The following is a 26,446-nucleotide window of genomic DNA, read 5'->3' as shown; positions in this document are numbered from 1 at the left end:
GAAGGCATAAACAAAGGTGCAGCTACTCAAACAGCGATAATGTGAAGATATATGAAAACAAAGATGGCCAGATGTCTCCTAAACATCACAACAGCTGTCAGCTACCTCTGCCCAAGCTTTCGAGGACAATTTCCCTTCACCCTATTTCTGGGTGACACTGGCCAGACTAAGCATGCAATTTGCAAAAGTTCAGAAAGGTAGCCTTTTAGGCTGACCATTGGGCTATACAACGAAAGGATCTAGCTTCTGCTATATATTAATGAATGGTGAGCTGGCAGAACCGTTAGCATGCCGGGCGAAATGCGTAGCCGTATTTCGTCTACCATTACGTTCTGAGTTCAAATTCCGCCGAGGTCGACTTTGCCTTTCATCCTTTCGGGGTCGATGAATTAAGTACCAGTTACGCACTGGGGTCGATATAATCGACTTAAATTCATTTGTCTGTTCTTGTTTGTCTCCTCTATGTTTAGCCCCTTGTGGGTAGTAAAGAAACATATATATTAATGAACATTATTATAGACAGTTGCTAATGCTGGTGATCAGTGCATAGAGTTTGATTAGATAGTATAACTAGCATGATGAATGCCCTTCCAATCATGGCTGTGTGGTTATGATACTTGTTTTGCAATCACCATATGGATTAGAGTTCCATTAAAGTGCATGGCAGTCATGGGCAAATCAATGCTTTGTATGTGCATGCACACACACATTTAAAGAAATAGATGGATATAAATGTAGATATACATGATAAGCTTCTTTACTTTTTCCGTCAACCAAATTTCACTAACAAAGCATTGATTTGCCCATGACTTCCATGCACTTTAATGGAACTCTAATCCATGTGGTGATTGCAAAACAAGTATCATAACCACACAGCCATGATTGGAAGGGCATTCATCATGCTAGTTATACTATCTAATCAAACTCTATGCACTGATCACCAGCATTAGCAACTGTCTATAATAATGTTCATTAATATATATGTTTCTTTACTACCCACAAGGGGCTAAACATAGAGGAGACAAACAAGAACAGACAAACGAATTTAAGTCGATTATATCGACCCCAGTGCGTAACTGATACTTAATTCATCGACCCCGAAAGGATGAAAGGCAAAGTCGACCTCGGCGGAATTTGAACTCAGAACGTAATGGTAGACGAAATACGGCTACGCATTTCGCCCGGCATGCTAACGGTTCTGCCAGCTCACCATTCATTAATATATAGCAGAAGCTAGATCATTTCGTTGTATAGCCCAATGGTCAGCCTAAAAGGCTACCTTTCTGAACTTTTGCAAATTGCATGCTTAGTCTGGCCAGTGTCACCCAGAAATAGGGTGAAGGGAAATTGTCCTCGAAAGCTTGGGCAGAGGCAGCTGACAGCTGTTGAGATGTTTAGGAGACATCTGGCCATCAGTTGCAACTATTGTGAGGATTGCTCCACCACTTATCTTCAACCAGAAACGGCAAACAGAATTTCACTTTCTAGTACCCTAGCAAAAGATTGGCAGACAACATTAAAAACCCCCGAAGACAAACTCATTCCTCTTCAGCCAAAACTTCATCAAATTCTTCGAGTTCTACTAAGAGAAGGCGAATAGGGATTTGCTTACCAACCACATGGTTCCGGGTTCAGTCCCACTGCGTGGCACCTTGGGCAAGTTGCTTTCTTACTGTAAATTTGCAAGAAGATGCATGAGTGACAAGAACGGCCTGCATGAATGAATCTACTTTCAGCATCCAGCTGTAGGACAGAGAAGATGGCTAGGAGAGGGTACTTGCCTTTGGTGGTTAGGGTAAACATGTATTTGTGGCTGTATTCAGTTTGCTCTATGTGGCTGTTCTCTGATTGGATGTTCCATATTGTAAATTCCTTATATTTTTGTTTTTCATGTAAACCGTCAGTTTTTGTAATCTCTCACTGTTCGTCCCCTCATTCATCCTCATTGTGACAAATGACAAGAATCATCATCATAATAGGCGCAGGAGTGGCTGTGTGGTAAGTAGCTTACTAACCAACCACATGGTTCCGGGTTCAGTCCCACTGCATGGGACCTTGGGCAAGTGTCTTCTGCTATAGCTCCAGGCCGACCAATGCATTGTGAGTGGATTTGGTAGACGGAAACTGAAAGAAGCCTGTCGTATATATGTGTATATATATATATATATGTATGTGTGTGGGTGCTTGTGTGTCTGTTTGTCCCCCTAGCATTGCTTGACAACCAATGCTGGTGTATTTACGTCCCCGTCACTTAGCGGTTCGGCAAAAGAGACTGATAGAATAAGTACTGGGCTTACAAAGAATAAGTCCCGTGGTCGATTTGCTCGACTAAAGGCGGTGCTCCAGCATGGCCGCAGTCAAATGACTGAAACAAGTAAAAGAGTAAAGAGTAAAGAGTATAATCATCATTATCATCCTCATCATCATCCTCATCATCATTATATATTTTGACAGTACAATGACTAAAAGATTTCTTCTTCTATTTCAAGTACTAAATATTATCTGAAAAAACAAAAATGTGTCAAGTGTTGTCCAGGATTTACTGAAATCGGTAAGTGCTATTTATTGAGTTGCTGACAATCACAAAAGGTTCATGAATTATTAAGTTGCATGTGTATGTGTGTATGGATACATGTATCTATATATGTATAAATGTAAGCAGGTGTGTGCATGAATGTATATATATAGTATGTTTGTATTTATGTGTGTATACATGCATATATATATCTGATATATGTATGTAAACATGCATGTACATGCACACGTATACATACATGTAAGCATGTATGCACACAAGTCCTTTTGTGTCAGTTATTCTGAATTGGGAAAGTGACATTTTACTTAATTTTTAATTCCCAAAGTGTGGTATTGGATATGTAAGAAGATGTAGAACACCAATACCTCTATTAAATATTCAATTACTATCAGCTAACATCAATGCAGCATCATATTTAGCATATACACTAATTATAAAAGAATAGCTGTTAATTTCTTTCACCACTATTCTCTGTGTATTAACCAAACAATCAAAAACCATATGAATACTAAACTGAAACATACTATGAAGACAATATCACAATATCACTAGTTTTACTTCAGTTGCTGGGATTTCATAGAAACTATACTTAAGGGGAGATTTGGTAGGTGATATACTAGGATGAGTACCCATTGCCCTCTCAAAATGCATGAAGGTGAAGATATTAAGCTCAGCTATACAAGTTAGTAAACCACATATATAATCTACCTGCTGCTTTCAACTATGAATGACAAAGCTTCCTTCATGGAATTTATCATCCAGGGACTGAATTAACTGGGAATCAAGTGTCTGATTACATCAGAATAGGAGAGTGTGCACCTTCTGGTATTGCGAGTAGATGGCTTCCAGAGGAGAAGAGTAGAAATTACCTCGTTTTCAGCTCTACAACAATGTCCAGCAAACTGGACTCTTCTACTTTTCACAAGAGATGATACAGGTGGTAATTTCCCATATATTTGTACTTTGGTTGGATGACGCTTCCATGAGAGATTTTGAGCTCTCATAAGGAGGCGAGTGTAAGTTCCATCCAACTGCTTCTCAAGGGTTTGTATGAATTTATGTTATTCACTAGAGCAGAAGGAAACAACATAGCATGGTATGTAAAAACCACTATTATTAGAAGTAAGACGATCAGACTTGTGCAGGATGAAAGTTTGCAAAGATAAAGCACTGTACAAGCAATTGAAAACAAATGAAACTGAAAATAGGTGGGTAAAGAAAAGAATGCATGGACAATTTCATAGAGATGTTGAAGATAAGACAGAAAGAGAAAAAGGATGGCAATGGATGACTAAAAGTGATTTAAAACTGGAAACAGAGGCTCTAATCCACGCTGACCTTGAGCAAGCACTAAGAACAAACTACATAAAATACAGAATAGACAGCACATCAGAAAGTGATAAGTGCAGAATCTGTGGACAAAATGGTAAAACCATATGGTATATTTCCAGTCAATGTATGCCACTAGCCCAGAAGGAGTATAAGAGATGCCACGACAATATAGCAAGGCTTGTCTATTGGACACTTTGCAACATGTATGGACTTGACAGAGCAAAAAATTGGTATGACCACAAACCTGAAGGCATCATCAAAAATGATAATGCAAAGATCCTGTGGGATTTTATGATTCAGTGCGACCATGAGATAGAGAATAGGAAGCTAGACATAGTCTTAATTGAGAAAGAAAGCAAACTATGCTGGATCATAGATATAGCATGCCCAGCTGACAACAAGGTATGTGATAAGAAAGAAAGAAAAGTAGATAGATATGACAGATTAGCTTGGGAAGTTAAGCAGTTGTGGTCGATGAAAAGGTGATAGTGGTACCAATAATTGTCAGAGCCTTGGGAACAGTGAGTAAAAATCTTGAGAAGTATATGGAACAAATAGGGGCTGCAATAAAGGTGGAGCACTTGCAGAAAACAGCACTGCTTGGAACTGCTCGAATACTCCAGAAGGTGCCCGAAAAATAAGTGGTGTTTCCTTAGTTCACTGGTAGTGAACAGTTGACACCATAGTATATCTCCAGCATTAGAAGCTGTGCAAAGACAATAATAATAATAATATTCCATTTTCTATAGGTAGAAGGCTTGAAATTGTGGAGAGGGAGCTAGTTGACTAAATCAGCATCAGTACGCAAGTGGTACTTTATTTCATCAACCCCGAAAGGCTAAAGGCAAAGTTGACCATAGCAGGATTTGAACTTAGACTATAAGGACAAATGAAATGCCACTGAACATTTCCCTCGGCATGCTAACAATTCTGCCAGCTCGCTGCCTTAATAATAATGATAATAATTCATTCCTTTATTGCCCACAAGGATCTAAATGTAGAGGGGACAAACAAGGACAGACAAACAAGGATTAAGTCGATTACATCGACCCCAGTGCATAACTGGTACATATTTAATCAACCCCAAAAGAATGAAAGGCAAAGTCAACCTCGCTGGAATTTGAACTCAGAACGAAATGCCAGCAGACAGTCCTTTCTACAATAGGCAAAAGGCCCGAAATTAGGGGTCAGGGACTATTCAATTACATCGGCCCCTAGTACTCAACTAGTACTTTATTTATCAACCCCGAAAGGGTGCAAAGTCAAGTTGACCTCAGCAGAGTTTGAACTCATACCATAACAATGGACAAAATACTGTTAAGCATTTCGTTCAGCATACTAACGATTCTGTCAGCTTGTCCCCCTACTACTACTACTACTACTACTACTACTAATAATAATAATAATAATAATAATAATAATAATAATAGTATTAGTAGTAATAATAATAATAATATTATATTTTCCAGATGTGGGAATCTGTAAAGGTAAGATTAATTTTATTACTTTCATAATTTTATTAAATATTTACTTTTTAAGTTAAGTAATATAACTGTCATTACCATTTGTAAATATAATATATATCTTTATTTTGCTTTTTTACTAAGAATTTCTTTATTAGCTATATCCATAAGTATTAAATGTATATACTAGTTATCAATTTAAAACTGTCTTAATTCTATATGAGTTGCTTCGGAGTTAAGGTAAATGTATCTGACTACCAACTGAACTGTTATGAATCCATACCTTACTAAAACACCAGATCTATAAGTGACTACCAGCAGGAAAGCTGTCCAGTTACAAAAATAACTCCAACTACAATATAGGCGCCGGAGTGGCTGTGTGGTAAGTAGCTTGTTTACCAGCCACATGGTTCCGGGTTCAGTCCCACTGCATGGCACCTGGGGCAAGTGTCTTCTACTATAGCCTCGGGCCGACCAAAGCCTTGTGAGTGGATTTGGTAGACGGAAACTGAAAGAAGTCCATCGTATATATGTATATATATATATGTTTGTGTGTGTGTTTGTATGTCGGTGTTTGTCCCCCTAGCATTGCTTGACAACCGATGCTGGTGTGTTTATGTCCCCGTTACTTAGCGGTTCGGCAAAAAGAGACTGATAGAATAAGTACTGGGCTTACAAAGAATAAGTCCCGGGGTCGAGTTGCTCGATTAAAGGTGGTGCTCCAGCATGGCTGCAGTCAAATAACTGAAACAAGTAAAAGAGTAAAAGAGAGTAAATAGGTATAGAAGAGTTTAGGCATTCATTCAAGCCTAAAGAAATATTCATTCTTTCACAATACTCAGTCTTTTATATTGCATCTATGTATATGTACATAAATGTATTCATTCAATTATCTGGTATTATGTTCTATTCTAGATATCAATGAATGTTCCAAGTCAAATGGTGGATGTCAGCATATTTGTAATAACACACAAGGAAGCTACCACTGTCAGTGTAAACTTGGTTATAAACTTAGCAATGGTAAAAAGTGTGTAGGTAAGTTATATATTATCCATCATTTTTTTTAAAAAACCTTTTGTTTATATTGAAACATCTCATTAATAAAAGTATGTCTTTTATACTTTGTTGGTCTTGTTTGTCTAAATTTATGGTTCCCAAAATGCAACTGCATCTTTAGACTTAATTAGATTACTAAAGATGAAAGTTAAAATATTACCTAAGAGGTTATAGAATAGCAGCTGTTATATCAAGTTAATGTATAGAGTGATTTATTTTATTCATCAATCACAATGAGAATTTTCTAAACAGTGTTGTAGTTAATAAATTACCTTTCTAAATTACTATCAGTCTCCGAAAAGTTGATATCATGGGATCTAGTTAATCAACACTGTTAATTAATGTGACTGGAGTAAAGTAGTAACTGATTATTGAGCCTAAAACAGTTTCTAAGTCTCTATACAACTTTGAATTGCTAATTTTGCATAATTAAATTTGCCAGCGCCGCCCCGACTGGCCTCGTGCCGGTGGCACGTAATAAGCACCATCCGTTCGTGGCCGTTGCCAGCCTCGCCTGGCCCCCGTGCTGGTGGCACATAAAAAGCACCATCCGATCGTGACCGTTTGCCAAACTTGTCTGGCACGTAAAAAGCACCCATTACACTCACGAGTGGTTGGCGTTAGGAAGGGCATCCAGCCGTAGAAACATTGCCAGATCAAACTGGGCCTGGTGCAGCCTTCTGGCTTCCCAGACCCCAGTTGAACCGTCCAACCCATGCTAGCATGGAAAGCGGACGCTAAATGATGATGATGATGATGATGATGTTCAATTAAGTATATCTAAATCTTGTAATCAGATCCCAAATAATTTGTGAAATGAATTGTTGAAATGGTGAGGTATAAATTTGGGTAATTGGAGCTCTTGTAATGAACATTGGAAACTTTTTATCTGGAGCTGTCTGCTAGGTATCAAACAAATTACAGCTTTTTGTTGTGCAGTACACAGTGGTATTGTACAATGGAGCTACTAATGAAGCCAAAGTGTGGAGGCGCAATGGCCCAGTGGCTAGGGCAGCGGACTCGCGGTCATAGGATCGCGGTTTTGATTCCCAGACCGGGCGTTGTGAGTGTTTATTGAGTGAAAACACCTATAGCTCCACGAGGCTCCGGCAGGGGATGGTGGTGATCCCTGCTGTACTCTTTCACCACAACTTTCTCTCACTCTTACTTCCCGTTTCTGTTGTACCTGTATTTCAAAGGGCCGGCCTTGTCACTCTCTGTGTCACGCTGAATATCCCCGAGAACTACGTTATGGGTACACGTGTCTGTGGAGTGCTCAACTTACACGTTAATTTCACGAGCAGGCTGTTCCATTGATTCGGATCAACTGGAACCCTTGGCGTCGTAACCGACGGAGTGCTTCCATCCATCCATAATGAAGCCAAACATTTTGAATCTACACTTGTGGAGTGATGTTGACAAAAAGTTAGTTTTTGCAGTGAGAGTAGGAAGATGGAGGTTCCATGATGAGATTGACTAGAAGCAAAGGAACGGCAAATCAGGTATTCATGTATGAGTGGGGCAGGATTTGGGAAAGATTGGAAATGTAGTTAAATCAACTTGGAGAAACTGAATGTTGTGACATGTTGCATGCTGGAGAAGTTGAGTGGTAGAGTAGAAGGTGAATTGAACACAGTTGGTGGATGGGCTATAGTGGACAATGGTTTAGGACCTGAGCCTTTTTGCACATTGTTAATCCAGGAGGTTTGAAGGAAATATATATAGGTACTTTTGAGAATAAGAAAATACGTTCTTTTATAGAAAATGTCTATCTGCGTGTGTCTTTGTGTGAATTATTTTCAAGAATTTTCTCTCCTATGGTAATTTTCCAGATATAAATGAATGTGCTAAAGGAAATGGTGGCTGCCAACATAACTGTCTCAATTCAGTTGGAAGCTACAAATGTTCCTGTAAATCAGGATACCAGCTTGTGAACAACAAACAGTGCTCTGGTGAGTGTACCTGTAATTTTGGAATGATCTTAGTTGACAGATGTCATCATATTTATGAAAATAGTTTGAATGATTGTGTGTTTGAGTGTGTGAGTGTGTGTGTGTGGGGGGCATGTGTGTGTGGGAATGTGTGTGGTATCTATATCATTACCGTTGTCATTTAATAATCCCTGTTCCATGTTTCCATGTGTCGCTGAAGCAGATTTTCTATGGCTAGATATAACAAAAGGCCTCTCTCTCAGAGTGAAAAGCAGATTGTTTGATGCCTGTGTGTGAACAGCTATGCTACATGGCAGTGAAACATGGACTATGAAAGCTGAGGTCATGCACAGGCTTGAAAGAAATAAAGCCAGTGTGCTTCACTGGATGTGGAATGTCAGTGTGCATGTTTGACAGAGTGTAAGCATCTTGAGAGAAAAGTTAGACATAAGAGGCATCAGATGGGTTGTGCAAGAGAGATGACTGTGCTAGTATGGTCATGTGGTGTTTATGGACGAGGACAGCTGTGTAAAGAAGTGTCAATCTCTAATTGTGGAGGGAACCTGTGATAGAAGTAGACATGGAACGAAGTGGAGAAGCATGATCTTCAAACTTTGAGCCTCATAGAGACAATGACTAATGACCAAGAACCTTTAGCAATGTGCTGTCCTTGAGAGGACCTGTCAAACCAAGTGCACCCATGCTGGTGGCATGTAAAAGCACCCATTACACTCTCAGGGTGGTTGGCATTAAGAAGGGTATCCAGCTGTAGAAAACCATGTTAAATCAGACTGGAGTCTGATGCAGCCTTCCAGTGTAACAGCCCAGTCAAACCGTCCAACCCATGCCAGCATAGACAACGGACGTTAAATGACGATGATGATGATGATGATGGTGATATATATATATATATGTATATATATATATATATATATATATATATATATATATACAATTGAAAAATAGGATAAAATCTTTATAAGAATTTATCAAGTAGTTAACATGAAAAACCTCATAAGGTAAAAACCTATCAATTTTTCCTCTTAAATATATTTATTTATATTGAGGGCATTTCTATACATAAATGCCACATGCTAGGAGGGACTCTTAAAGTCAAAACTACCAAAATGAATAAACATTGTACCGAATTCGAGGGAATGCAACTCTCGAAGCGAGCCTTTTAAAAACAGAATTCAGCTGCATATCATATGATTTCATAATTAGTGCACAAATGCACTTTTTAATCTTCAGTGCAAGCATAATTTAAGATACATAGAGAATGAACAAAAATCAACATACCCGACGAACACCAAGAGGTATCCAGCGTAGTATACAGAATTGTTCATCCTTATATATCTATGTAAAAGGTGGCTTTTTTTTAGAATTGCATCTCGGTACAACGTGCAGTCCTTCGTATTCGGTACAATGTGTTTATCTATTTTGGTAGTTTTGACTTTAAGAGTCCCTCCTAGTGTGTGGCATTTATGTATAGTAATGCCCTCAATATATATTCCTTGTCCTGTCTTTTACTGCTTATATTTTGTACTGTCGTTACTGTCCTGTTTTTGTTACCATTTTTACCCCTCTGCAAAAAGATCTCAAATTTTATTTGATTTGCTTTTCACAGGAAGGAAAGTTTCTATCGAAGATACGTCTCACCTTCACCTTTGAAACGTAGAGTAGATGAAACCATGGCGACTGAAGAAGGGGTTTTTTCCTTGTGTTATTTGTCATGTACTCTATTTTTTTGTTGTTTAAGTAAAATCTCTAGTTCCTTGGGTTTGTGTCATGTTTTCGTTTCTCATTGTTTTCGACGTTTTTTTGGTGTCCTGTACTCATATATGTGTGTATATATACATGTAGAGGTAGGTACGTACATATATGTATATATATATATGCATATATTTTATTTATTAATAAATTATATATATATATATATGTGTGTGTGTGTGTGTGTACATATATATATATATAGACATTTGCACAAATGAGTTGAGATGGCTATTCGAGGGGATAATTTTTGTTTTAATCTTAATGATAATTTTTACTCTGAGTTACTCTGTTATGAGTTTCAAGCTTCAGAGTAGCCATTTTCACACTGCAAAAAAAAAAGGGTTTGACTGGTTGCTTAACTAGCAAAAGATTTTCTTATAAGTATACATGCCGAAAAATATACACAAAAGGGAAAAGAAAAACTAATAAATAAATAATATAAAAAATGAAAAATAGAAATAAAATAAAAATAAAATTCTTTTTTATTTTTTATTTTTTTTCTTTTTGTATGTATACTTATAAGAATATCTTTTGCTATTTAAGCAATCAGTACAACATATTTTTCAGTTTGAAAATGACTACTTTGAAGATTGAAACTCATAGAGTAACTCAGTGTAAAGATTATTATTAAGATTAAAATAAAAATTATCCCTCAAAAAGCCATCTCAACTCATTCGTGCAAATGGATATAATACTGTACCAAGTATTTTCTCTTTACAATTCTACTACATATGTGTGTGTATATATATATATATATATATATATATATATATATATATATATATATATATATATATATATATATATATATATATATATATGTATATATATATATATATACTTTATTTAAATAAAGCATATTACTCTACTACTGGTATTTGAGTACTCTTTTTTTCCACCTTGTTTCACATTTATGTGTTTACTCCGGTATATATATATATATAAACAAATATATATAATCAATATATATAAACATCAGCATCCATTTTCTATGCTGACATGGGTTGGATGGTTTGACTGAGAACTGGAAAGCCAGGGAGTTGCACCACCAGTGCCACTTGACTGGTGTCCGTGTCAGTGACATGTAAAAAGCACCAACTGATCATAGCCGTTTGCCAGCCTCCTCTGGCCCCTGTGCTGGTGGCACGTAAAAAGCACCCACTACACTCATGGAGTGTTTGGCATTAGGAAGGTCATCCAGCTGTAGAAACACTGTCAGATCAGACTGGAGCCTGGCACAGCCTCCTGGTTTCCCAGACCCCAGTCGTACTGTCCAATCCATGTTAGCAGGGAAAACGGACGTTAAACGATGATGATGATGATGATGATGATATATATATATATACATACATACAGTAATCCCGCAACTGTTATTGTGTTACATTCCAAAAACCCCTGTGATAGGTGAAAATCCGCAAAGTAAAAACTACTCTACTGTATGTTTATTTTATTATTTTCATAATTTGTATATATTTATTTAAGAAACACACAAAAGCCGTTCGATTCACTTCAAGTTTAATTTGTCAAAATATTTTCGTTCACTGACAAAAATTTGTGCTGCACAGATGCAGCACAGATTTTTGTCAGTGAACAGGTCGCGGTCTTAAAGTGGCGAAAATATTTTGACAAATTAAACTTAAATGTTGAAGTGAATCGAACGGCTTTTGTGTGTTTCTTAAATGGCTTACAAACACCTTCCATGCTGCAATTGTTTTCGTTTCAGCACACGATCTCAGATCAAATCACTCGCTATGCGAGTACATCTCCGTAATATATATTTATTCTATTATAAAAAACAACACAATGGAGGAAATGACATAAGCTTAAATAATACACAGAAGAATTCAAAGTAGAGGTTGGGGTCCACCAGGGTTCAGTACTCAGCCCCCTCCTATTTATCATAGTCCTCCAAGCAATTACGGAGGAATTCAAGACAGGTTGCCCCTGGGAGCTTGCTCTAATTGCTGAGTCACTATCAGAACTGGAGGAGAAGTTCCAGGTGTGGAAGGAGGGTTTAGAATCGAGGGGCCTTAGAGTCAACCTAGCTAAAACCAAAGTACTAATAAGTAGGAAGGTAGACAATCCACAAATGTCTTCAGGAAGATGGCACTGCTCGATCTGTAGAAAAGGTGTAGGTAGAAACTCTATAAGATGTACCCAGTGTAAGCTATGGACACATAAGAGGTGCAGCAATGTCAAAGGTAGGCTAACTGGGAAGATAGTTTTTGTATGTGGCAGATGCTCGGGAGCATTAACCTCCAAAAATCTGCAGAAAACAACTTCCGTCACTTTCCAGGGGGAAAAACTAGAAGTAGTTGATAGCTTCCGTTATCTAGGTGACCAAGTCAGTAGTGGGGGTGGGTGCATTGAAAGTGTAACTGCTAGAATAAGAATAGCCTGGGCAAAGTTTAGGGAGCTCTTACCTCTGCTGGTGACTAAAGGCCTCTCGCTCAGAGTAAAAGGCAGACTGTATGATGCATGTGTACGAACAGCCATACTACATGGCAGTGAAACATGGGCCATGACTGCTGAGGACATGCGTAAGCTCGTGAGGAATGAAGCCGGTATGCTCCGATGGATGTGTAATGTCAGTGTACATACTCGACAGAGCGTTAGTACCTTGAGAGAAATGTTGTACCTAAGAAGCATCAGTTGTGGTGTGCAAGAAAGACGATTGCACTGGTATGGTCATGTGGCGAGAATGGATGAAGATAGGTGTGTGAGAAAGTGCCAATCCCTAGCAGTTGAGGGAACCCGTGGAAGAGGTAGACCCAGGAAAACCTGGGACGAGGTGGTGAAGCACAACCTTCGAACTTTAGGCCTCACTGAGGAAATGACCGGCGACCGAGACCTTTGGAAATATGCTGTACGTGAGAAGACCAGGCAGGACAAGTGAGTCCAGCCCACTTATGCATGCCTTTCCTCCCTTGGACACACAAAGACCTGTTGAAGCAAGTGAAGTCGATATCGAACCTCATCCGACGACAGGCACCCATGCCAACCCCCTTTGCTTGCGAAGACATGTTGGGGCAAGTGAAATCGAAATCGAAATCGAAATTGAACCAATCCTATGACTGGCACCTGGCAGATGCCAGGACCCCTGGACTGGTGGTACGTAAAAAAGCACTATCCGAATCGTGGCCGATGCCAGCGCCGCCTCGACTGGCTTCTGTGCCGGTGGCACATAAATTGCACCAATCCGACTGTGGCCGTTGCCAGCCTTGCCTGGCACCTGTGCGGGCGGCACATAAAAAGCACCCACTACACTCATGGAGTGGTTGGCGTTAGGAAAGGCATCCAGCTGTAGAAACATTGCCAGATAAGACTGGAGCCTGGTGCAGCCTTCTGGCTTCCCAGATCCCCGGTCGAACCGTCCAACCCATGCTAGCATGGTGAACGGACGTTAAACGATGATGATGAATAAACCGTGATAGGTAAACCACAATATGGTGAGGGATTTCTGTATATATATATATATATATATATGTATAGAGTGTTAGAAGTGGGGTACAGATATTGAATATTGGGAAAAGAGGAGGTCGCCAGAATTTTGGAAAGAGAATTTTTTTATTTAGTCATTATTATTAGCACTTCCATTCATTTTTCAAACTTGTCAAATAAAATTTTTTTGTACATTGACAAAAAAAATTTTATTTGACAAGTTCAAAAAATGAACAAAACTGCTAGTGTGGTAAGTAGCTTGCTAACCAGCCACATGGTTCCGGGTTCAGTCCCACTGCGTGGCATCTTGGGCAAGTGTCTTCTGCTATAGCCCCGGGCCGACCAATGCCTTGTGAGTGGATTTGGTAGACGGAAACTGAAAGAAGCCTGTCGTATATATGTATATATATATGTATGTGTGTATGTGTTTGTGTGTGTGTGTGTGTTTATCCCCCTAGCATTGCTTGACAACCGATGCTGGTGTGTTTACGTCCCCGTCACTTAGCGGTTCGGCAAAAGAGACCGATAGAATAAGTACAGGGCTTACAAAGAATAAGTCCCGGGGTCGATTTGCTCGACTAAAGGCGGTGCTCCAGCATGGCCGCAGTCAAATGACTGAAACAAGTAAAAGAGAGAGTAAAGTGTAAATAAAAAAATTCTTTTTCCAAAATTCCGTGACCTCCTTTCTTCTCAATATATATATATATATATATTTATCACCCAAACTATTGGATGTTGTTATATACTGCTGATCACAAAGTGCTTCCAATTCTTTCTTGATTGCACCTTTCTTGCCATATTGGGTCAAATTATTTAACTAAATTCTTATCATTTTGGAAACCTTTCAAGTGGCTTTTTCTGTTCTCTTTAATACCACTTGGCAACTAGACACATCAGTTACTTGTCTGTTGACCTTGACTCATGTCTAACTCAGCAGAACTTGTGCTTTTGCTATTCTGAGGCCACATCATTTCATTCACTTGCTTTATTCTCAAATTACCTCATTTCACATAAGCTCTCCCATACATATATCTAATAATTATTTACATGGCTGTGTGGTAAGTAGCTTGTTTACCAACCACATGGTTCCGGGTTCAGTTCCACTGCATGGCACCTTGGGCAAGTGTCTTCTACTATAGCCTCAGGCCGACCAAAGCCTTGTGAGTGGATTTGGTAGACGGAAACTGAAAGAAGCCCGTCGTGTATATATATATATATATATATGCGGGTGTGTGTTTGTGTGTCTGTGTTTGTCCCCCTAGCATTGCTTGACAACCGATGCTGGTGTGTTTGTGTCCCCGTTACTTAGCAGTTCAGCAAAAGAGACCGATAAAATAAGTACTGGGCTTACAAAAGAATAAGTCCCGGGGTCGAGTTGCTTGATTAAAGGCAGTGCTCCAGCATGGCTGCAATCAAATGACTGAAACAAGTAAAAGAGTAAAAGAGTAATAATACTGTTTCATGACAGCCAATATATGACCAAATGGGATTAATGCCAAGAAAGGAGAAGCAAGTTCAGTAATTATCTGATATGACTGAATGGAATAGTATACTTAACATAAAGTATACAATGATATAGTATAAATGATATATAATACTATAGCCATTCTTTCTGACTCATGAAATATATAGACAATTACATGTGCATACACACACACACACATGGTATATTATGTGTATACAAATTGATGTTCGAATGCTACTGTTGAGCTTAGAGCGCCACATCAATTATCATCGTCCAGTCTGCTTCTAGTATAGTGGTTTAGCTACTACTATACTTACTAGTATTACTAGCTTTCATATACAGAGTGAATATCTAGGAGAAATTACAATAAACTTAAGTTTACATCATCTGTTTCTACGGATGTTTCACCATTGAGTTTGCGTGGAACTCTACATTGGATGCTTCAAAGGTTCCAAGTGCAATTGGATGCTTAACCACAGTAGATCATCGGGAAACATTATTTTGCATCATGCTATAGAGAGATAAAGTCTTTAGCACTTTGTAACATTATTGGTTTCAAATTTTGGCATAAGGCCAGGAATTTTGGGGATGGGGTAAGTTGAATAGATTGACCTCAGTGCTCAACTGGTCCTTACTTTATTGACCTCAAAGGGATGAAAGGCCAAGTCAAGCTTGGTGGAATTTGAACTCAGAACATAAAGATGGATGAAATGCCACTAAGTAGGCGCAGGAGTGGCTGTGTGGTAAGTAGCTTGCTAACCAACCACAGGGTTCCGGGTTCAGTCCCACTGCGTGGCATCTTGGGCAAGTGTCTTCTGCTATAGCCCCAGGCCGACCAATGCCTTGTGAGTGGATTTGGTAGACGGAAACTGAAAGAAGCTTGTCGTATATATGTATATATATGTGTGTGTGTGTGTTTGTGTGTGTGTGTTTGTCCCCCTAGCATTGCTTGACAACCAATGCTGGTGTGTTTACGTCCCTGTCACTTAGCGGTTCGGCAAAAGAGACCGATAGAATAAGTACTGGGCTTCCAAAGAATAAGTCCCGGAGTTGATTTGCTCGACTAAAGGTGGTGCTCCAGCATGGCCGCAGCCAAATGACTGAAACAAGTAAAAGAGTAAGTATTTTGCATGGCATGCTAATGATTCTGCCAGCTCACCACCTTTCTCTGTAACATAATATTCATTTCATATTTTGGCAGAAGGCCAGCAACTTTGGAGGAGGGGATAAGCCAATTACATTGACCCCAGTGTCCAACTGGTACTTATTTTAATGACCCTGAAAGAATGTAAAGCAAAGTGAACCTCAGCAGAATTTGAACTCAGAATGTAAAGATGGATTTCCCAACCACAGGGTTCCCGGTTCAGTCCCACTCATGGCACTTTGGGCAAGTTTTACTATAGCCTCAGGTCAACAAAAGCCTTGTGAGTGGATTTGGTAGATGTACAGGTATTATATATTAGAAGAAATAAGGTACTCAGAAATCTGGATGGTTTTATATTTACAGATATTTATTAATATGTCACATGTTTTTATAAATCATATATAAGCGCTTGTGTCCACTCTAGTGGAGTCTTCAGATTGAATTTTTTCAGGAGATTTGTCTCTTTTTATAGTATTATTGAGTGTGTAGGGGTGGAGAGAGATATAATATTGTAAAAGAAGGTGAGGAATGGGGAGAAAGTGAGAGACAGTGTGTGTGTGTGTGTGTGTGTGTGTGTGTGTGTGCCTTTGTATCTGAAAGAAGTGTCAATGGAAAAGAGAATGAAAGGAAGAAGGAAGAGAGAAAGAAGAAAAAAAATGTGTTTACTTTTATACAGCTGGATATATATATATATATATGTCCTACCCATGCATGCATGGAAGTTAGATGTTGAACAATAATGGTGATGATGATAACATATATATATATATATACGTTATGACCACATGTGTACTGTTGGTGATTTTTTTCCTCCATGTTCCCTTCCTTGGATCTTTCCTTTTTCTGTGTTTCTGACGAAGAGCTCTGCTCGAAACGTTAAATCCTCCTTCTTTCTTTCCTTTCCTGAGCGTCCAATAACACTATACTTGTTTCACATCCTCATGTTGTGTTTTCTCTTTGTGTTTTCATGTTTGGATTAACTCTTTACTCTTTTACTTGTTTCAGTCATTTGACTGCGGCCATGCTGGAGCACCACCTTTAGTACTTATCCTATCGGTCTCTTTTTGCTGAACCGCTAAGTAACGGGGACATAAACACACCAGCATCGGTTGTCAAGCAATGCTAGGGGGACAAACACAGACACACACATATACATATATATACATATATACGACAGGCTTCTTTCAGTTTCCGTCTACCAAATCCACTCACAAGGCATATATATATATATATATATATATATATATATATATATATATATATATATATATGCATGAATTTTCTCTCCTATGGTAATTTTCCAGATATAAATGAATGTGCTAAAGGAAATGGTGGCTGCCAACATAACTGTCTCAATTCAGTTGGAAGCTACAAATGTTCCTGTAAATCAGGATACCAGCTTGTGAACAACAAGCAGTGCTCTGGTGAGTATGTAGTGCTAATTTTGGAATGATTCGTAATTTATGTCATTATATTTGTGGAAGAATTTTGAATGATTGTATTGGAGTACATGAGTATGCATATAATATGGTTTATATTTATAAATAACAACTCAAGAATAAGAAAAACATTTTACTTTGCTTTGGTATTTGGCTTGCAAAATTCTTCATGTGAATTCATGAGTTGAAAAAAAATCTTGTTGTTTCTTGGGAGGGTCATTACACCAATAATAATAACACACTCATTAGTGTTTGTGTGTGTTATTATTGGTATAACGACCATTCCAAGATACAAAAACATCATAACTACAGTAAAATTCCATTCACCAGGTATCCAGTAGTCTAGCAGACCCAACTTTCCACTTCACCAAATATTTTTTCCTGATTATCAACATCATTCTATTATTGTTTACATTCAGGTCAATAAGAAGTGTGACCAATAACTAAATATTTTGTATCTGCCTTCATTTTCTAAAGCAGTGGTTCTCAGCCATATGACCCCTGAGGGTCCATACAAGATTTGGTGGGGGCTCCACACAACAAATTAAGTGAATTGTCCACAACAGAATTGTAAGGGCCCTGAAAAACTTTTACTTTAGGTGTATGCATTGCAAGAAACAGCCAGATTTCTTTCTCCAGCATTTTACGTAGTTCAACCTACACAAGTTAATGGGTGAAAAACAAACTAGGGATTTTGAAAGAAGTTTCTATAAAACTAGTTTTTAAACATCAAATGGCCATGGGTGTCCACCAAAATATAATAGTAATCAAAGGGGTCCAGAGTGGGCAGGAGTGGCTGTGTGGTAAGTAGCTTGTTTACCAACCAAATGGTTCCGAGTTCAGTCCCACTGCGTGGCACCTTGGGCAAGTGTCTTCTACTATAGCCTCGGGCCGACCAAAGCCTTGTGAGTGGATTTGGTAGACGGAAACTGAAAGAAGCCCGTCATATATATGTATATATGTATATGTGTGTTTGTGTGTCTATGTTTGTCTCCCTAGCATTGCTTGACAACCGATGCTGGTGTGTTTATGTCCCCGTCACTTAGCGGTTCGGCAAAAGAGATCGATAGAATAAGTATTGGGCTTACAAAAGAATAAGTCCCGGGGTCGAGTTGCTCGATTAAAGGCGGTGCTCCAGCATGGCCGCAGTCAAATGACTGAAACAAGTAAAAGAGTAAAGAGTATAGATAAAAAAAATGTTTGAGAACCCCTGTTCTAAAGTATTGTTCAACTATTTTTGAAAATTACTTCCAGTGTCAAAAGTAACCAATATGGAAAAGGTGCGAAAAAAAGTATGTCACTTCACTCCAACATTACACAAGAAAACTGAAATAATACAGTGGAAAACCAGAACACAAGAGGACATGAATATAACATTAGTTACTCTTTCACTCTTTTACTTGTTTCAGTCATTTGACTGCGGCCATACTGGAGCACCGCCTTTAGTCGAGCAAATCGACCCCGGGACTTATTCTTTGTAAGCCCAGTACTTATTCTATCGGTCTCTTTTTGCCAAACCGCTAAGTGACGGAGACATAAACACACCAGCATCGGTTGTCAAGCAATGCTAGGGGGCCAAACACAGACACACAAACATACACACACACACACATATATACATATATACATATATACGACGGGCTTCTTTCAGTTTCCGTCTACCAAATCCACTCACAAGGAATTGGTTGGCCCGAGGCTAGAGTAGAAGACACTTGCCCAAGATGCCATGCAGTGGGACTGAACCCGAAACCATGTGGCTGGTAAGCAAGCTACTTACCACGCAGCCACTCCTGCGCCTATCGTTATATATAATCCATCATTTTTTTTTTTTTATCTTTTGTTTATATTGAATCATCTCATTAATAAATGTATATGTCTTTTATACTCTACTGGCCTTGTTTGTCTAAGTCTGTGGTTCCATTAAAGTGCAACTGCATCCTGGGACTTAATTAAATTACTAAAGATGAAAGTGAATGTGTTACTTAAAAGGTTACAGAATAGCTATAGGTGCAGCTGTTATATCAAGTTAATATACAGGGTGTTTTATTTCATTGATCAATCACAATGAGAATTTATTAAACAGCGATGCATCTAATAAATGTTCTGTCTATCTACGGCTGTTACTAAATTACTATCAGTCTTTGAAATGTTGATTTTGCTGGCTTTAGTTTATTGATGCTGTTAATTAAAGTCGCAACAGTAATGTTACTACTAAGTATAGAGCCAAGCAGTTTTTAAATCCCTATACAACTTCAAACAATTATTTTCATTATAATAAAATTATGAGTCTTTTTTATTAAAAATCTTGTGATTTGACTTTGAGTAATTTGTGAGATTAATCATTAGTTTTCAACATTGGTGTGGAATGTTGAATTGGTGTTCCAGAGGTTTGCAGGAACTGGAAATTTTGTGATAAGTTTTAAGATACTCATTGAGTTTATCTGTCAGTTTCAGCAACATATCGTATAATATGCACATGATGTAGTGAAACAATTGGCATTTAATGGCATTTCTTCATATCATATAATTATACAGATACATGTAATGTAGACAAAAATTTGGAATGTGGACTTAGATTCTCATAGAGTTGTGATGTTAGAAATAAAAGTATAGTTATTGCGATGAGTGTGAGAACAGATGAGGGCTCCAGATTGGTTGTGACTAGAAGCAAAGGAACTTCTAGCTAGGTATTTACATATGTTTCAGTTGTATGTCATAGAGAGGTAAGACTATGTTAAAGATAGAATAAATTAGAATTGATCCAGACAGAAGAAAGTGAAAGTTGTAGAAAATAGCATGCTGGTGGGATTGGATGGCTTGATGGAATGTGTGGAGGAATTGAATTCATTTGATGGGCAAGCAGGTACAAGACAGGAAAGCAAAGGTCTGGCCGAAGATTTGGGATCTACAATAGCAGGCTGAGCCTTTTGCAGGTTTCTAATTCCAGATGCTAAAAAAACATATCAAAGTATCCTCCAAAATATCTTTATATATAAAAGTGAAGTTGTGTGTCTGTCTCCTACGATTTAGATTCCAAACTACTCCCACATTTTGTGGTGCAGTTTAACCAAAACCGGATATCTTATAGTCGTGATTCATATCGAGCCCTTCTGGGTATTAGCATGCGTCTACGATGAGTCTACGATTTAAAAAAAAATTTACCATCATTTTTTCCCATTTTTAATGCATTTTTTATAAGGGAAGTAACTCTCTAAAAATGCTTATATAGTTATTTCCCTTACAAACCCGAGCAACGCCGGGCGATACTGCTAGTAAATAATAATTTTTTTTTTAAATAAAAATATAATTTACATCATAAATTGTCACAAGCATGGAAAACGGTCAAAATCAAAACAATGATGTACATGTTCATTCTTAATACATTCCAGCAGATTCACATACACAAATTCTAATCACTGTTTTTTGTTTGTTTGTTTACGGAGAACATCTTCTTTCAGATAGTGTGTGTTCACAGCATATTCAATTCATTGAGGTAAGGAGACTTGGTTGTGTCTCTTCAGAGCCTTGGACCAATGAATCTAAACAGGAATTTTGGTTCTTATTTATAGAAATCAACAAACGTTATTTGCTAATTTGTACTGATGTCCGCCAAACAGATATTAAATCCTCTCCCGACTTTCTGATCTTGCTGCTCTTTGTACTGCCAATGCTGCTGCTTGTCACCTTTCTCCTGAGTCCCTTCTGTTTCTCTCACCTCCCATTCCATGCTGATATTTACCATTAACCCTTTAGTGTTCAGATTATTCTCTCAAATGTGATATTTGTTTATTCATATTGTTTTGAATTAATCCTGCATTATCTTTTAGTTTAGAGATTTCAATGATGTGATTTTTTTAGTTTTAGAATGACATGGTAGGGCTGAGGTGAGACGTGAGAGCTGGTCAGTTTCAATATAAAACAGGTTAAATATTTTGGCTGGATATGGCCGGTTTGAATGCTAAAGGGTTAAGCATACATCCACACATATTCAGCACCCCTACAATCACCTCTAGGTTTAACTTTAACCGTTTGTCACTCTACTCTAACGCTCTTATGGAACTACCCACCTTTTCCTTCCCTCCTTCTCCACTGTCTACGGTCTTCCTTATACTCACCTTCTTTTATCTTGGCAACCTATCACCACTAGCTTTACCTCCCTTCCAGTATCTCTCACATACCCTCTCATAATGCAGGGTAAGCATGTATCTCCACCTTAACCAGACACTTGTTCTAGTTTCCGTATCATACTTTAGCCTTCAATATCTAGCATAAAGCCAACTTCCCCTCTCTCAAATGGAATGGAATGGAAGCACTCCATCGGTTACGACGACGAGGGTTCCGGCTGATCCGAACCAACGGAACAGCTTGCTTGTGAAATTAACGTGTAAGTGGCTGAGCACTCCACAGACACGTGTACCCTTAACGTAGTTCTCGGGGATATTCAGCGTGACACAGAGAGTGACAAGGCCGGCCCCTTGAAATACAGGTACAACAGAAACAGGAAGTAAGAGTGAGAGAAAGTTGTGGTGAAAGAGTACAGCAGAGATCACCACCATCCCCTGCCGGAGCCTCGTGGAGCTTTAGGTGCTTTCACTCAATAAACACTCACAACGCCCGGTCTGGGAATTGAAACTGCGATCCTACGACCGCGAGTCCGCTGCCCTAACCACTGGGCCATTGCGCCGCCACTCCTCTCTCAAATACACTCCTGCTCAGTCAAAGAGCTGTTTCCATTTCCTTTCTTTCCTTTGTCATGCAAGTTTTTTGGTGACTTCACTAATGCCAGAGTCACAAAAGAACACCTAGTTCACACTGTAAAGGAGTTGACATTAGGAAGGGCATCTAGCAATTTCAAAGCTGACATTGGGGCCTGATGCAGCTCTGCAGTTCAATGGATCCTGTAAAATGATCCAGCCCATGCCAGCATGGAAAGTGGACTCAAAAAGATGAAATTGTGACTAATGCTGGGGTCACATAACTGGCATGTAAAAAGCACCTTTTCAGGGTTGGGCCTCATGGAGGCAATGATGAATGACTGAGACTTTGACATTATGCTGTACTTGAGAAGAAGACCCATCAAGCCAAGTAGGATCGCAGTCATGGCAGATACTGCTGTTACACAAATGGCACCCATGCCAGTGGTACGTGGAGACACTCATTACACTCTCGGAGTGATTGGCATTAGGAAGGGTATCCAGCTGTAGAAACCATGCCAAACCAGACTGTCAGACTGGATTTTGGTGCAGCCTTCCAGCTTGCCAGCATGGACAATGGACGTTAAATGATGATGACGAAGATATATATACACACACACACACATACACTTACACACACACACATATATATATATAATTAAAATGAGGGTGAAAAATTGGATATTGGACATTCTCAAACCGGCAAAAGCTACTGCAGTGAATTATTTTATGCAGTATTATTTCCTGTAATTTAGCGTGCCAAATTGTGTAATAGGTAGAACTACATACATGTTCGACCTCGTGCAGATGTCTGGTGTGTAGTTCTTCAAATTATATTTGTATGGACGATCATACTGAAGATCTACAGATAAATTATGTAAGAAAAATTACGTAAATTGTTGATGGTGAAACATGTGTTTATGATTAAACTATATTTTGTTACTTTTCATTTGTCTTGCTCGCTTACGTTTCTGGTGTTTGCTAAATTTTCTAGAGAACATTTCTTAGTGGTAAGATCATAGCGGATCTACTTCTAGCATTAGGGTTGTCCACATAGTGGTCATCCCTCTCATATGTATGTGTATATATATATATATATATATATATATATATATATATATGGATGAATGGACAGATGGATGGATGGACGAATGGAGAGACAGATGGGTTGATGGATGGATGGATGGATATAGATATAAATACAAATATAGGTATGTCTGTCTGTATCTGATGCTATAATGGAAGAGATTTGTACAAAATGTCAGGGAAAGAACACAAATCCAAGATGTGAATGAAACATTCACTTGATATTCATTATTTGTATGTATATTATTCTGCTTTTATTTTTGAATTTTATCACCTATGGAGAAAGAACTGGTTTCTTACCCAGAAACAAAGACCTTCCATTTGTATGGATTAGTCATGTATGTAGGTATGCATGCATGTATGTATGTATGCATGTATGTATGTATGTATGTATGTATGTATGTATGTATGTATCTATGTGTGTGTGTGTATGTATATATGTGTGTATGTGTGTGTGTGTATCTATGTGTGTATGTATGTATGTTTACAAGTAGGTATGTATATGTATGTGGGTGTTTAAGTGTGTTTGTATGTGTGTATGCATGCCCATAAGCAAGTGTATATGTCATTACATGTGTGAATCTGTGTTATAATATATCTATGTTTTACACAAACATATTTGGAAGTCTACATATGTGTGTAAGCATGCTAAAGAACTGGAATGTTTTACATATACATATTTTACAACTTCATATTTGAGCAGTGCTTTTAATGACATTTAACAGTAATTTTCTAATTATACCATGTTTTTTTCTGGTTTTACAAAGCCAAGTATCTCATGGTTGGTGCTGAAGCAGTTAGCTATGTTTGCAAGGGCTCCAATTACTGATATAAATCTAAAGAAATCTAAAGATATAAAGGCGCAGGAGTGGCTGTGTGGTAAGTAGCTTGTTTACCAACCACATGGTTCCGGGTTCAGTCCCACTGCGTAGCACCTTGGGCAAGTGTCTTCTACTATAGCCTCGGGCCGACCAATGCCTTGTGAGTGGATTTGGTAGACGGAAACTGAAAGAAGCCCGTCGTATATATGTATATATATATATATATATATATATATATATATGTGCGTGTGTATGTTTGTGTGTCTGTGTTTGTCCCCCTAGCATTGCTTGACAACCGATGCTGGTGTGTTTACGTCCCCGTTACTTAGTGGTTCGGCAAAAAGAGACTGATAGAATAAGTACTGGGCTTACAAAAGAATAAGTCCCGAGGTCGAGTTGCTCGATTAAAGGTGGTGCTCCAGCATGGCCGCAGTCAAATGACTGAAACAAGTAAAGAGTATATTGTTTGGAAGGAGTAACTGCAGATTTCTCACTACTCCCCATGGACTTTTTTCTACTGTGCATAAAGCATTTCCTCTGACCATATAATTTTTCTTGTCTACTCTGTGTGTGTGTGTGTGTGTGTGTGTGTGTGTGTGTATGTAAACTTTTAGGCAAACAAACATGATTGAAATAGTGCTAAATAGTTAGAGTAAAGTTTATGTATTTATTGTGACCAAAAAGCTTCTGTCTGTAACTATATTCTGTGTTTCTCATTGTACACATGTATACGTGCATAGCAATATCAGCTTATTTATTCAGCATTATGTCCTATTCTAGATATCAATGAATGCTACAAATCAAATGGAGGATGTCAACACATTTGTAAAAACACTCAAGGAAGCTACCAATGTCAGTGTAGACTTGGCTATAAACTTAACAATGGTAAAAAGTATGTAGGTAAGTTATATATAATCCATCATGAAGGCGGCGAGCTGGCAGAAACGTTAGCACGCCGGGTGAAATTCGTAGCCGTATTTCGTCTGTCGTTGCGTTCCGAGTTCAAATTCCGCCGAGGTCGACTTTGCCTTTCATCCTTTCGGGGCCGATAAATTAAGTACCAGTTACGCACTGGGATCGATGTAATCGACTTAATCCCTTTGTCTGTCCTTGTTTGTCCCCTCTGTGTTTAGCCCCTTGTGGGTAGTAAAGAAATATATATATAATCCATCATTTTCACTTACCTTTTGTTTATATTGAATCATCTCATTAATAAAAGTATATGTATTTTATGGAGGCGCAATGGCCCAGTGGTTAGGGCAGCGGACTCGTGGTGGTAGGATCATGGTTTCGATTCCCAGACCGGGCGTTGTGAGTGTTTATTGAGCGAAAACACCTAAACCTCCACGAGGCTCCGGCAGGGATGGTGGTGATCCCTGCTGTACTCTTTCACCACAACTTTCTCTCACTCTTACTTCCTGTTTCTGTTGTACCTGTATTTCAAAGGGCCGGCTTTGTCACTCTCTGTGTCACACTGAATATCCCCGAGAATTACGTTAAGGGTACACGTGTCTGTGGAGTGCTCAGCCACTTACACGTTAATTTCACGAGCAGGCTGTTCCGTTGATCGGATCAACCAGAACCCTCGTCGTCGTAACCGATAGAGTGCTTCCATCCATGTATTTTATACTATGCTGGCCTTGTTTGTCTAAATCTGGGCTTCTTAAAGTGCAACTGCATCCTGGGACTTAATTAGATTACTAAAGATGAAAGTGAATGTGTTACTTAAAAGGTTACAGAATAGCTAGAAGTACAGTCGTTATATCAAGTTAATGTAGAGTGGTTCATTTTATTCCTCAACCACAATGATAATTTACTAAACAGTGATGCTGTTAATAAATGTTCTTGCTATCAATAGCAGTTACTAAATTACTATCAATCTATGGAAGTTGATATCATTGAATCTCATTAATCAATGCAGTTAATTAATGTAACTATAGTAAAGCAGTTTTTATATCTCTATATCACTATACAACCTGGAACAGCTGATTCGTTTAGATTAAATTCACAAATAGGCGCAGGAGTGGCTGTGTGGTAAGTAGCTTGCTAACCAACCACATGGTTCCGGGTTCAGTCCCACTGCGTGGCATCTTGGGCAAGTGTCTTCTGCTATAGCCCCAAGCCGACCAATGCCTTGTGAGTGGATTTGGTAGACAGAAACTGAAAGAAGCCTGTCGTATATATGTATATATACATATGTGTGTGTATGTGTTTGTCCCCCTAGCATTGCTTGACAACTGATGCTGGTGTGTTTACGTCCCCGTT

The 26,446-nt window shown here is 38.6% G+C and overlaps 1 protein-coding gene across 1 annotated transcript in view; it reads left to right on the top strand.

The window, feature by feature from the left end:
* Positions 1–26,446, top strand: part of LOC115213386 (signal peptide, CUB and EGF-like domain-containing protein 2) — a 156,495-nt gene that overhangs the window by 36,166 nt on the left and 93,883 nt on the right. The window contains exons 3-8 of the mRNA XM_036504233.1: positions 2,490–2,551; positions 5,338–5,355; positions 6,247–6,366; positions 8,220–8,339; positions 17,446–17,565; positions 24,962–25,081. Coding sequence (XP_036360126.1) covers positions 2,490–2,551; positions 5,338–5,355; positions 6,247–6,366; positions 8,220–8,339; positions 17,446–17,565; positions 24,962–25,081 — 560 coding nt within the window. The remainder of the gene's footprint in view (positions 1–2,489; positions 2,552–5,337; positions 5,356–6,246; positions 6,367–8,219; positions 8,340–17,445; positions 17,566–24,961; positions 25,082–26,446) is intronic.

Source organism: Octopus sinensis, linkage group LG6 (genome assembly GCF_006345805.1).
Source record: "Octopus sinensis linkage group LG6, ASM634580v1, whole genome shotgun sequence".
NCBI classification, from domain to species: domain Eukaryota; kingdom Metazoa; phylum Mollusca; class Cephalopoda; order Octopoda; family Octopodidae; genus Octopus; species Octopus sinensis.
Note: the sequence above shows the minus strand (reverse complement) of the source record. Positions and strands in the feature narration are given on the sequence as shown.